Source organism: Hippocampus comes, unplaced genomic scaffold (assembly GCF_001891065.2).
Source record: "Hippocampus comes isolate QL1 unplaced genomic scaffold, H_comes_QL1_v1.1 scaffold20, whole genome shotgun sequence".
Lineage (NCBI taxonomy): Eukaryota > Metazoa > Chordata > Actinopteri > Syngnathiformes > Syngnathidae > Hippocampus > Hippocampus comes.
Window position 1 is genome coordinate 233,612 of NW_017805462.1, and position 14,189 is coordinate 247,800.

Consider the following 14,189-nt stretch of genomic DNA (forward strand, 5'->3'; position numbering starts at 1 on the left):
AAGGGCTCAAAAATTGTTTTGCCCCCCCCCCCCCCCCAAAAAATTTTTTTTGGATATTCTATTTCACCCTTTCAGGGACAGTGGGCATTTACAGGTATCATTATTTGTGCATGAAAGGGTTAACAACCCAGATTATTTTCTCGTTCAGTTTGAAATTGGCAACGAACAAGAATTGTAACCAGTCTTAATCCCACTCCCATTGCTGCCTTTAATTATTATTTTTTTTAATATAACGATATACACCGCATATTTACTGTTTCTTATTTCCCGTGTCTGCCCACCGTGACGCAACGTGGAATTATATTTTTAGCACATCTTCTCTCTTGTAAAAGAACAATTTTAGCAGATGGGTTCGGTTTTAAATGGCAAGAATGAAGGTCGCCTGCAACGTTTCTCCCAGCTGCGTAGCAGTAGCTTGCGCACCCATTCAAAATGATTACATTTGTAATACTTTTCTGTCTGTTTCATATGAGCGGGCCCCCCAACTCCCAAAATGCGAAACTAACATTTTTTTTACTCATTTCAACCACACAGACACTGTGCACACAATCCTGACATTGGATTTCGATGAAAGGTGCTTCTCAAAACCAAAGAAGGATCAATGCATGAGGGTGCTTTGTCACTGCGGCCTATCAAAGATTGTGGCGATGCAGAAAAAAAAAGTCATTATTATCGTGTACACATTATCCTACTTAACATTTCACGTTTATTGAACATTTCTAATATAGTGGATTTACATTTGTAATGATGACATTTCTAATAAATGTATTGTTCATTTAAAATTGGCCAGCGCGTTTGGCTCCACTCTATAATTATACTTGATATATCTTTTAAACATACTTTCAACGACCGTCTTATTTGGCCTTTGGGATATAAACATTGCTCTCAGAGCGGAAATATAATATGCGCGGGTTCAAGCGAGAGTCACCTTCCTGCTTTAAATGGACATTTAAAAATGTGCCGCCGCTGTGGCCTTTTAAACTCGCACATATTCTACCGAAGGATACAAGATGTTACCCTCAACTAGATAGAAATAAGAGAATCGCACACACGCGAGTCATTTGGTTACAGAGTAACTTTCGTGAGTTCTTGTCAACCCTTGGTAAACGGGCTGCCACTTCTAGCGCGCTTTTCTACCTCGGGTACTCAAAGCACTTTACACTCATTCACATACGCAGCTTCAGGAGCAACTTGGGGTTCAATGTCTTCGACATTGGTTGCAATGGCCGGGATCAAACCACCAACCTCTGGGTTGGGGAAACGACTGCTGTACCACTGCAAATGTATTAAATATTCAGAGTGGGGTTTGTGCGTCTTTAATAAATGCGGAATTTGAAATTATGAGGAAGTTAATAAAGACATAATCCTGTATATTGCAATTGGTATTTTAACCCTTACAGGGACAGCGGTTACTGCAGTGGACAGTTTGTCATGTTATCAGGTTACAACAACACACACACACACACACACACACACACACACACACACACACACACACACACACATCATAAAAGTAAATGTCTCTTGATGTGTTGTGTGGAAATTAACACCCATTTGCAGTACGTTATCAGTGGCCAGGTTCCTTGGCACTGGGACACATTAAGCGTAAATGAAGTGCTAACGTGTGATGTAGCAGCTGTGGACTAAGTGGGGGTTGGCTGTTTGGGTTTGAGCTGCACGTGTGCAAAGTGACACTGGTAATGTGTCACTTTCAGAAAAGGACACCAGACCATATCAGTGACCGCTTGCCTACAAGGTTGAGATAATTCACATTAGCTGCATCAGTCGTGTCAAACAATGCAAGGAGCTACAGAAACGGTTCACACTGGCAAGGTGTTGCAACACAAATACAATCTATTTTTTATTTTTTTTTTAAGTTTAATTCCTCCATTGTTAGCTCTCTTTATTGTCTGAATGCTGAGTCAAGCATTCACAAGCAAGTCATGGTTGGCAAAAAAAAAAAAAAAAGCTGTCTCTTATTATTTTGACTTGTTTCAAAACGTGCAATAGCATTGCCATTTATCAGCAGATTCGAACTCAAAGGAGTAAACTATGGAAATTTTTAATTGATATTCTTTTGTTTTACGGCTCGCTGTTTCTTCGGTCTGACATTCATACAGTGTGGCACGGCTCTTGGACTGTTTTTGATTTTTCTCACCGAGCGCTACCGCAATCTGCATGGAGCCGTTGCCGACTTGAAACTCAAGCCTGATCATCTAAACGGGGAGAGACAGTTTGCTAAACTTCCGGCAAGCTTGTCTTTCAGGTAGCCTACGGGTCTCATATCACCTGGAAGTAGAGCACTGTGCTTCGGTTAACAGCGTTAGTGTAAAGCAGGAGACGAAGAGAATTAGATAACAGATTTTCGAGGGGTTAAAAAAAAAAGGAGAGACCAGGGAGGCAAGCAAGGCATGCATGAGAGTGTGTAACTGAGTTTGGGGTGGATTATAGGCCTGCTTGGCTCAGGATGGATACGGGAAAGGCAAAGGGGACGGGGACTCGGTCGTGGGGGAGAGATGAGGCAAAGCATGCCACGTTAGATGGGTACGGTTAAGAGATCTGCAGGGGATCAATCGGGAGTAGGAGAGCGAGGGAAGGAGCTGCAGGGTAGTGAGGGACAATCCAAAGAGCTTAGTTAAGGAGCTTAGTCGAGGTAGGTTAGCTCTGCAGATGGGGCGCATCAAGACACAAGGCAAAAAGGGGCCCAGAGTCAAATCCATCGACTGCAACATTCATATTCCTTCCATCTTCACCCTCCCTTTCAGTGCTCCATCCCTCAGAATCTCTCCGCTTTGGTGTCTTTCATTCCCCTCATCTAGGCATTTTCCAGACAGACTCCATGCTTGTCCAATCTCACACCGTATTGCCCTCTGATGGGCTCAGGAGCGCGGTCAAAGTGCAAAGGCGCAGTTGACAGAAGATACTCAAACAGCACTTTGGGAAACAAGCGCCTCTTATCCCTCGCCCTTGATGTGTTTTGTTTTTTTCTTTTTTGTTTCTTACTTGAAATGATGGGTTTAAGAAGTAAACATGAAAACCCGCATGCTGTTTTGATGTTTACGAGAGGTGGTGGTGGTGGTGGTGGTGGTGGGCTGAGGGACATGTAAATTATGGATGTGAATTTGAACAAAAACTGGAGACACTGCAGTCAGCCCTCAAATTCCCCTTGATCAATGTCTGTTTGGAAGCAAATTCACTTCCTTTTATTCTACTGTGCTATATTTTCCATTCATCATCGCTGCGCTGCATCGTAAACGCGCACCCCTGACCGGTAGTTACATGGAATTGCATTAAATGGCTTGACATCTGTCCTCTTCTCGGATGCTCAGACCGCCTGGCAACAGACTACTTGCTTTCTAGCACAAAAAAAAAAAAAAAAAAACATGCTAAGAGGCAACAGACAGAAGTCTGTGCAAACCATTCTAGCGCTGTCGAATTAAATTGTGAAGGGAGACACATAATGAGATGGTAATGGAAGAACAGAAAGGTTTTTGCTCCTCAAGCAAATCTTGGAGTTGGTGCTAAAACGACTTTTGTGCAATATGGATCTATAACAATTCCATCAAGAAAGGGAGGAAAAAAAAAAACAGAAGCGACAAAAGGCTCTCGGGCCAAATTGGGAGGATGACTTGAAGGACGAATCTTCTCCACCTCCTCCCACCTCCGCCTCCTCCTCCTCCTCCTTCCGGACCGGCCTCACACAAGACAAAATAGTGAGCGAAGAGACGCTTGCTTCCAAGTGCTGCTCTGCTATGCTTCTAGCCACTAAAACCTAAGAGGCATTCTCTTGAAGGATGCTGTCACCTTCATGCCAACTCCAGAGGTCCTCCCTAATCCTTCTCTGCAGGCGGCACACTAAATTTGAGAAGGACCATTAAATTATTATTTTTAGAAGGGGCTTGCCCCTTGTCACCACTAAAACCCTGCCCACCCAAAATCCCGCTCAGGGTAGCAGTGGCGCCAGCTCGGTGCAAAAATGTTTGGTTTTTTTTTTTTCCACAGCTAGAGAGCGAGGACTCACATGGTATCCCTATGGAGCAGCATAGTGGGGAATAGAAAGTACAACAAAACATTATACAAACACACACACACACACACACACACACACACGCACCCAGTCACACACACTTGTGCATGCTGGCACCCATTCATCGAAACACACCAGCATCTGGACACTCATGTTATCCCAATACTGAAACCAAATGACATGCACTGCTTCATGGGAGGTGTCCGAGTGTTTTTGTGTGTGGGAGCAAACCAGTCACTGTTTTTGTTTGAGAATCTGGCCGTCTTTAGTAGTCATATATTGAAATCTCGTCCTGACCCGGGCACACAACGTTTACATGACAACGGCCTAGTAAAAACGAAATTCGGTTTTCATCAGAAACGGTTTTCATGTTGCCCAATCACACCGACTGGCACAAATGTTGTAATGTGCATGCCAGGCCAGTAGTTGGCGATGACGTTTTTGTAAAGACCCAAACACACCAACTGCTTGTCCTGCCAGACAAAACTGCAATATCGTTATAGTGTATTGCAGTATGAAAAATATCAGATTCTGACCATAGGGCAATTACAACTCTGATTTTATTATTTAGAAATTTTTGGAGGAATAGCAACTTTTTTTTTTCCATTGTATGCGCTCCATAGGTACATTGGTAAACGGTAAAAGAAAGTCATTTAATTTTTCGAAATGAAAACAAAACGTAGTAGAACAGTAAAAATACTTGAAAAACGAGGAACCACTTCTCTGCTCTTCTCTGCTTTGTCAAATGTCAAAGCGGAACATGAGCTGATGGTAGCCATGCTAGTTATAGCTCGCTAGCACATTTAATTATAGCATTTATTTCACCAGTTGAAGATGCGCTTGCTCTCATAGTTGGTTTCTAATGTTCATTTCAAGACAGTGTGAGTCATATGTTAGCGTTACCGTGAATTTGTCAAAGTGTGATGGCTGGCACCCTTGTAAATGTAATATTGTATTGAAAGCATTTGACTCTCTCCTCTACCAAGCTGGGTCAGACGAAAAATTTCCCAAAATAGCTCACTTTTTGGTTTGATCTTGTACTCTCCAACCTTTTCGAAACTGATACGGTTCCTGGTTCGTCATTGTTTTCCAAATTAAAGGATGATCCAAAAATAATGACTGTTATAGGCTGAAATCAAAATGATTTGGACCATTTCAAGGTGAACAATGGCTCTAAATTAGTGGTTCTTAACCTTCTTAGAGACAACGAACCCAACCAATTCAAATGCACATTCACCGAACCCTTCATTTTTGAAAAATAAATATATTTTTTTTTTTACAAATTCAAGATATAAAAAAAACGCATTTATTAAAAACAGAAAAAAGTGAATAAAATTTCAAGGGATAAGTATACTTTTTTTTTTTAATTGAACGACATACTATCACGACAGTCAACACGTTGACTACGAAGCGAACTAAAATTCCCACAGCACTGATTGGCCAAGCAATGTCATGTGATCATCTGCAGCCAGTGAGGGCCAAGCGGGCGTGTGATAACTAATTGACATGTTGAGTCGGGTGTGTCTTACCCTCCGTCGAAACCCTGAGACCGATTCACCGAACCCCTAGGGTTTGATCGAACCCAGGTTAAGAACCACTGCTCTAAATGGTTACTCGATTTAATTTTGGCACCTCTACTCCACTTTGAGACCAGTTTTCAAATGGTTGCGTTTTCAGACTCCTGAACACCGTTGTCATGTAAACAAATAGCCAAAGAACACCGTTTGGACCTATTTCCTGATTATAATCGGGCTCTTGTGGGAACCGCCCCTTTGTTTTATTCGGCCGCGCCTTGGACTGCTCAGGGTTTTTCTTTGACAATACCCCATCTCAAACTTGAGCTGAACTGCGGCGTCAGTAACCTCCTCGCTCTCAGAGGAGCTCAAACATATCGCGATCTTTCCATTGCGAGGTTCCCAATTGAGATTTTAAACCCACTGTCAAGCATTCACAGGTTTTGAGGATCTAGGGTTCGGCGTGCGCGGGGGAGGTGGTTAGTGAGCGGTGTGAACGCAGTGTGATAGTTAAAAGGAGAGGCAGGGGAAGGGGCGCGGGGGGGAGGCGGAAGCAGGCAAGGTGGGCTGCGGGAGTTCACCAAGCATCAATAACTGGGGCATGGCTGAAGAAAGTGATCGCAAGCCTTGGTCTTAAGTGATCCTGAACTTTTTCAGTGCGGCGCAGTATCGCACAGTTCTGACAAGACCTGCTGCGATGGAGCTCTCAACCCCTCCTACCCTACCGACTCCCCTTCCCTCCAACTCTGCAAAGATGACTTCAAAACATCAAAGCTGGCATTAACGGCTCATTTTCCCCGACGTAAATGCCAAACGAGGAAGGAAAGAAAAGCTTTTCCTTCCTCCCTGCCTTTTTCGTTTCAGGAACGTAGCTGCCCTCCCCCCCACACCCCTTGAGACAGTTGTGCAGTTTGGGGCAGAAAACGTGTTAAGGGGATCTAAGGAGGGGCTGCTCTGCATTACCAAAACAAATCAGTCAGCAAACAAACAATTAGACACTCATGAATTATGGACAAGCTATATAGCGAGAAACACAAGGCGTGGGGACTTGTGCGGCGATTGCTCAGCTCGTGAATCACGTGTGTGTGCGTTGTGTGTCGATGTTTTCAAACAGGCAGTGTTGTGAGCGAACTGCTTGCGCCTGCGCCTTCCTATCCACACGCTAAACGTAACAATCCCGCACTTTCCGTGGATCCAAGTGCAAATTAGTGACGGAAAAAAAACGAAACGCCGAAAGGTGCAGGATACTGCAGGGCTAGTGAAGGAAGGAAGGTGTTTGGTCATCCACAACGTGTTTCAACTTGACCCCCCGGCATGATCCGATCATCATAAGCATGTGTTTACCTCTCGCAGACGCGCACGGTCCATGCAGCAATGATCCAGGACGATATACTGAACACCAGCAGAACAGTTCCCGGGCAGATGGTCATGAGCGTTTTCATGACAAAGCGTGTGTTGAAGTTGATCTTGTTGAGGGCGCCGATACTGCGAGACGACGCGTCGGTGAACAGCTTGCTGTGAAGTAGCATGACCCTGCCAATCAGGTAGAGTCTCAGGAACATGGGGATGGAGAGGATGATGTCCACGTCGGCATCCGCCACGGATGGCGTGTACGTAAAAGCCAGCCGGGCCTTCCAGGTGAAGACGTACTGGCCGGGGATGGGATGGATGGCACACACCAGCAACTCCAGCACGATGAAGAAGATCCGCTCGTAGGTCATGGCTATCCTCCAGTCATCTGCACCGTTGTCGACCATAAACAGCTGAGAACAATCAGAGCACAAGACCGGCTTGAGGCTTTGCGGCAAGAATACTGCGTGGCTGAGGAGAAGTTGTTAACAATGGTCACCAAAATTCACGTGCGAGTCTCTACTCATGCCCTCATAAATCTCAGAAAATATCAAAACGACACTGCCTCGATATTTTGGAGTTTATGGAGCGTTTTTCTCATTCGGCGAAGTTCACCACAAGAGCGTAAGCTTTACGCCAGCTTTCCAAAGACGTCAACTGCTTTCCTCGCCGCCTGTGAGGCTAGTAGCACTTGTGGTAGTGAATTAGACGTTGTTTATCAATGAAGCTCATTTGCATAAAGGCGGGCAATTTCTTCCGCCAAATCTATGCGTTTTACCTCATTTCAATATGTCCAAAGAACACCGGAGAACTGAGACGCACTCTGCTTGGCAGCGCACTTAGTGAAGCATTTCACCCTCTGTACATGCTTTGTCAATCTGATGCTGTTTGCTCCATTTTTAGCGATTAGCGACAAAAAAAAAAAAAAAATCTAAATTTGCCATTTGTTTAGGACTCAAACTAGGGACCCTGTCAAAAATCACATCCTAAATCAGGTCCGTCCAAATCCCATCCTCGAGGGTTGCTTTCCCGCATGTTTTAGACGTTTCCCTCCTCGAAGACACTCGATTCAAATGATAAGGATTCTTCTCAGGCTTCGGCAGAAGTTGTTGATGAGCTGAGGGAAACATCTAAAACATGCAGGATAGCGGCCCTCGAGGTCCGGATTTGGACACCCCGCTTCTAAATCATTCTCCCGTGGCTGCGTACCTGTTTGGGGAAATTCCAGTGAGCACAACGTCAAACAATATCGCCATATGATCATCGTACGTATGTCATCACAAGGAAATGCGGTGTTTTTAATCATCATAATTCGGACTCACCTGGATTTCCCGTGCATGGTACATTATTATAAGACCAAGCAGTATAACAGTGGAAAGGCTGATAAGGCATTTCAGTGCAAATGAATATGAAGATTCCTACAATGAGAGAAAGAGAAACAACACAATTACTCATAGACACGGCGCACCAAATGAATAAAACGCTGCCGTACGACCTTTCGTTGTACTCCACACTCAGTGTCATGCATCACCTTGCAAAAGATAATCTGAGGCTTCGAAATAGATCTCTAGTTATTCTGTTGCATGTTGCTGCTTGGCGACAGAGCCACGCGTGGCGGTTGACCAAATGACAAATTCAAAAGCCGAGCATATTTCGTGTTGAATCTCGGTCCCCTATAGATTAAAAAAAAAAAAAAAAAAAGTGGGAAATGGAGATAAATGGCTCCATTACTGGATTAAGACAAGGGGAATAAATGTCCTTATAGAACACACGGAGTGGACAATACACAGCTACAAGCCTACACGCATGCACTACACACACTGCTGATTAGCTTAAAAGTCTAAGTGACGCCAAATAATGGGGCTTTACACACAAACGCCGCGGACAGGTTGTCGCCAAACAATGAAGCTGCAGGTGGAGGGGCAGCCGATATTATGCATGGGCGCCGTTCGCCACCATCTGAACTAGCAATTAATCAAAGCACAGCACTAACTGTGGGGGGCTTTCCATTTAATGGCAGGTGCAGAAAAGGCAAGGCTAGCATTAGCAAAGCCCCACCACGGAGAGCGTCACTGGTGATAAATAGACCAGCTGGATGCCAGAGCTGCAGTGTTTGTGTGTTGTGCGTGCGTGCGTGTGTGTGTGTGTGTGTGTGTGTGTGTGTGTGTGTGTGTGTGTGTGTGTGTGTGTGGGCACATTAGGGCCATAGATCTAGCAAATTAGAGAGTGCAGTCCACACCATTTGATAAATCTCTAACCAGCTGCCCAGCTACGACGGGACAGTGATCGCGCGGTTGTTATTACGATGAGGACACGGACAGACAAGGAATGACAAAAACAACAAGTGGAAAAATGTCGTTCGGAATTGTTCAGAGCAAACGACGGCGAGCGTGTGCCGCTCATTATCCCCGCTCTGTCCTTCTGTGGTCTTGATTACAAAATGTATTTCTAGCGATCAACTATATTGCTTTGCCCTTCAGGTCGCCAACACGTTCTCAAGACGTTCAAACGTCTCAAATTGTTTTAAGAAGTCCCTGGTGGAATAACATTGAGTAAACCAATTAATCCACCTGCCAGAGGTTCAAGGAGTTTTAGTTCCCAGTGCTCGCTACCTCTTAAAGTCTTTCTCCCTGTCAGGTTTTGAGCAAACCTTGTCTGGGCCTTAAAGCGTTTCCTGATGTGATGTCGGATGGAAAATAGACCGTCCGCAACACATGCTACAGTAACTGCCTGGTATGGGATTGGTGCGGGATGTTTGATTTGCAACGAAAAATTTTCACATTGCACTTTTACATGTGAAAAAAAAAAGTCAATAAATAAACAATTGACTCACTGACGTAACTCAATCTGCTTCACATACTGTAATTAAAAGTACATTTCAGAGCAGTTGCAAACAGAGTTGAAGAGATTTCAAAGAAAAGAAATTAAAAACCAGCTTCGTGAATGAGCGTCCAATGCAAGAAGATTTTTCGGAAAACATTTACACTTCAGTGGTATTTTTTTTCATCTTTATTCATTTTATGTTATCCACTCTGATGATAAAGGATATCAGCCAATCGAGGGAGCGCATCATAGAGGGGGAAAAGAAAAACAGCTTTTTTTTTTTTAAGGGTGATTTTGGGGAGGCGTGTTATTCACGGAATTTTATTATACGGTAATTTAAATCGCACTCCTGATTAGCATAATGATGCTCATACACATTGCCATATTTAATCAGTCTAATTGAGACAACAGTATTTATTACTGTCTACCATTCTGTGACTGGTCCAAACCAAGGATATTTTGAACAGAGAAGAAGTAAAGTTATCATATTTATTAGGTTACATTTGTGCATCCGTTTATATCCGAAGTTAGCAGAGAAACCTTTTTTAAATCTGTACACATCTGAACTACAGCTTTTACGCACTCTTTGACTGCCTATTTCTCATATGTCCATATTTTTTTTTGTTTGTTTGCTTGTTTCAGCCGCAAATCACCTGAAATCATGGCAGACGTGTAAATTAACCTTTTCGGGGACAGCGGTTAGCACGGGGGAAAGTTTATCATGTTATCGGGTTACAGGGTGCATGTAAGGGTTAACTCTAAATTTGTCATAAACTGCTACGGGAAAGCATGACATGTCATGAGAGACAATTAGCGCTGGATTCTCTGCATGTTCTCTGCAGACTTGACGGCAATACATTTTGCGATGGAGAATGTTTATGCCGCAAAACTCCTGATAGTTGATGAGATGAAAGATGACAATTCCAAATGAAATGTTGCGTAATGTTGTCCAATCCTTGGGCAGGGTCGTCCGCCGTCTTTAGAAAATGATGGAAACCCGTTGTCACCGTTGCGAAAATGGGCATGTATGGGTAGAATAGACCCAACTTTTTTTCTTGTATGCCATGAATGAATTTATTTTGGGGATAACCTGGATTAGGGTTACTCTGACACTAATACTACCCTTGACTTGGCTTTACCCATCTGAAGTGTCAAGCATATACTGTAGTTTATCAATGTTGGCCATTCTCTTGAGCTCACTGCTTATTGCTTATTGTGTTTTCCCTCTTCTTCCCATCCATTCCCCAGCCCTGAGAGAATGTTGGCTTGAGAACAAAGCATCAATGGCACATGTACTAAAACAAATTATGGAGAGTAGCTAAAAGGCCTTAAGAGCAATCCAAATTTTGAAAACTGTTTTTATTCGTCCCAGTGCATTTAATTTGCTTGTGCGGCTTTTGTGATCATCTTCATCAATGGGAATATGCCGATGTTCCTATGTTCTTGTCAGCATAGCAACTCGCAATGTAACTGTCAAGAAGAGCCATGACAACTTATGATGCTCTGATTCGTGCGTCGCACGTGCCCAACATACCTTAGTGTAAACCCCCCATGATAGTTCCGTCTCCGTCACCATGACGACGATCCCAAACATTCCAAAGATGAGCGCGTAGTCGCTCAGCCGCTTCCGCTTCTCAAACAGTGCCCTCCGGTGGCCGAGCTTGTAACCGATGTCCCGGTTTTTCTTTTGGGGCGCCCTGCCTCTGCTGCGCCCGCTGCCCTCCCTGACCAAGCTCTCGTTAGACGCCTTGCTGGGGTCTTCGCCGCCATTCCCCTTGGACACCACCACCTCCAGGCCAGAGCTGTGCAGCGTCTGCAGGGGCTGCGTTTCCGAGTCAAGCTCCGCAAGGTTGCGGCGCGACGAGGACGCCAGACTGCCCACGAGTGGTCTCACCACGCCGCCATTGTACTTGCAGGTGTTCATGGCTATCTGAGGGAGTCGGCCGCTGCTCTCGGAGAGGGAGGGCTTGGATCCAGCATGGCTCAGCTTCTTCTTCTCAGTTGTGGCCTGGAAAGAGGACCAAGAGGTAAATCTGACTGTCTATTTGAAGCGAGAGACGAATTTAAACTTGACATAGAAAGAATTGATCGACAAAATCCGAGGACATTAAACTGCGTCTTTATGGGCCACATACTGTATGTGATAAAAGAAGAATTTGTCCTCAGAAGGTGGAGTCACTCAAGTACTGTAGCAAAACCCCTGCATATTTGTGGTTTGGAATGCACAGGTTCAACTATTTTCAGATTTCTTTTCGAACGTATTCTCCAATGCTGAAAAAGTACCAGTTTGGCACCATCTTCTGGGATCTCACTGCCAATGAACTATGTTGAAGTGACTCTTAGGAGTTTCGTGTCCAAAAAAGTAGTGCTTTGTTGTCATCTTGTGATATCTGGTGCATCATTTTCTTGTGGATTTTTGCTATTTGCTGGAGGGTTTGACTCCTTTCTTTAGGACAAAATGAATGTATTAAATTTATTGCATTTTATTTCGTCAAGTGGTTGCACAAAATCAAATCACCTAGATCTAGACACATTTTTCAAGTAGACTATACATCAATGTATCTGGAGTCAGATGATTTCATTTGGTGCAACCATTTGACAAAATAAAATTGAGTAAATTCAACCAAAAACCTTTTTTGGGTTGAATTTTGTTCCCTGCGCGTGCCCTGTGGGTTCATAGAAAAAAATGCAGACTGTATATCATGCAGGGCAGGCATAATAAAACCATAAAATTATGAATAAAACAATGTTTCGTTCATTGATTTTTGAACATATTGGTCTAAAATAGCTTTTGAGGGGGCGGACTTGAGCTAGTCCATGATGCATATTGAAATAAGTTTGAACATACTTGCAAGCATGTATGCAAGCAGAATATTTTCACGCCATATTGGCAGCTCCATGCTTCCGTAACATTTCGACATGTAAGCTGTTGTTGAAAGTGTGCTAGCTGTGAAACAACAACAGTCCGGCTTGCGTGCTGCAAGCAAAACTGCATCAAAGTTGTTCTAAAAGAAATCAATAATGAATTGTACCTTAATGTATAAATAAAACCACTGTATATAAGCAATAATGGAGACCAAAGTGCAGAAAATTGAATCTTTGCGCTGCACAAATTTAGATATGAAAGATTGATGCTCCGCATGACCCTGTTTCCTGTCTTTCCCTGCTGAGCGGAGCAGCGGGCTCACCCATCTCGAGGAAGGGACCTTCTCGAATCAGGCATGATGCAGAGACTCAGTGGGGGATTCCGCCAATTTCTTTGAAAACATATACAAAATAAATCAGAGGATATCTGAGCTTCCTACGTAAATAACATCTGATTTGGGAATATTTGTTCATTTGGCACTGTAAACCCCAGTAAAAAAAAAAAAACATGATTTCCCCAATACAGATAACAAAATTCAGATTAAGTGTCATGTTTCATGTTTGGGAAAGTATCTCCTCCAGTTCCGTAGACGAAAAACAAATGTCTCCGTACAAAGGTCAGGGCGGCATCTATCCGCCTGTCTATTCTGCAGAGACGAAGGCAGATTATCTAAATGGGTTAGGAAAACCTCACTTGGCGCAGTGGCTTTTCTGAAACAAATTGGTGTGTGCGATGGCACCACTGGCCCACTTTATTAGTCCCGACAGAGCATCCCTTAATGCTTTTTAAGTGCGCTGGTGGGAATAAAGATGGGAGACCCTAATGGCAATGTACTAACTCCAATTCTGTGATGCTATCGTCCTGTGCATATTGGGGGAGGGGTGCGTGGGGGTGGGGGGCTCTATGAGAACAGGGTGTAAGGTTAAGGATTAGCGTGGGCCATAGTGTTTCTAATCCCCTTTTCCGTATTAAATTGCCTTTTAATCTGTGCCATTAGGACCCTTGTACACAGTCAAGACTGTGCAGTAAGCGAACTCTGGGTTTTAAGAAGGGGAAATAGAGCAATAGATGTGGTGAATGGCAATGGTAATATAGTTTATATTTTTATTTTTGGCAGGGCGGGGGAAGCCCTGTGATTGATTGGTAACCAGTCAAGGGTGTACCACGCACACCTCTTGCCCAAAGTCAGTTATGATACGATGTCGCCTGCTTCCCTAAAGAGGGAGAAGCATGATAGAGAATGGGTAGAATTTTCTGGCAAATTTAGCTATCATCAGTCTCAGGCTTTTCACCAAGCTAAATATTTGCTTAACGTCGCTATACAGTGGAAAAAAAAAAGTCCTCTCAATTAGAAACACCACAAAGAAGCGTGTTAACAAAAGTGACAAATTTGAATGATGAAAAAAAATGGAATTTGAATCTCGTTTTTTTTTTTTAAATGCAGAGAACACAAACATCATAACTAAAGTTTTTTTTTTTTTTAATGCAGAGAACGCAAACATCATAACTAAAGCTTGGCCTGCTTGACAAATAGGAGTATTGATTGGGAAAATTAAACTGCTTTACCATTTCATTGGGAAAAGCCCCCCCGTAAATCACTTTTGGCATA

The 14,189-nt window shown here is 43.6% G+C and overlaps 1 protein-coding gene and 1 long non-coding RNA gene across 3 annotated transcripts in view; one reads left to right on the forward strand and one right to left on the reverse strand.

Annotated features, from left to right (window-relative positions):
* Positions 1–14,189, reverse strand: part of LOC109518927 (small conductance calcium-activated potassium channel protein 2-like) — a 70,001-nt gene that overhangs the window by 36,612 nt on the left and 19,200 nt on the right. For both annotated transcript variants that reach the window (XM_019875117.1, XM_019875115.1), the window contains exons 2-4: positions 11,249–11,722; positions 8,214–8,309; positions 6,886–7,304 (exon numbers count right to left, since the gene is read on the reverse strand). In XM_019875117.1, the coding sequence (XP_019730676.1) occupies positions 6,886–7,304; positions 8,214–8,309; positions 11,249–11,722 (989 nt within the window). The remainder of the gene's footprint in view (positions 1–6,885; positions 7,305–8,213; positions 8,310–11,248; positions 11,723–14,189) is intronic.
* Positions 11,664–14,189, forward strand: part of LOC109518928 (uncharacterized) — a 39,449-nt gene continuing 36,923 nt past the window's right edge. Inside the window, exon 1 of the long non-coding RNA XR_002168844.1 lies at positions 11,664–11,741. This is a non-coding gene — a long non-coding RNA (uncharacterized LOC109518928). The remainder of the gene's footprint in view (positions 11,742–14,189) is intronic.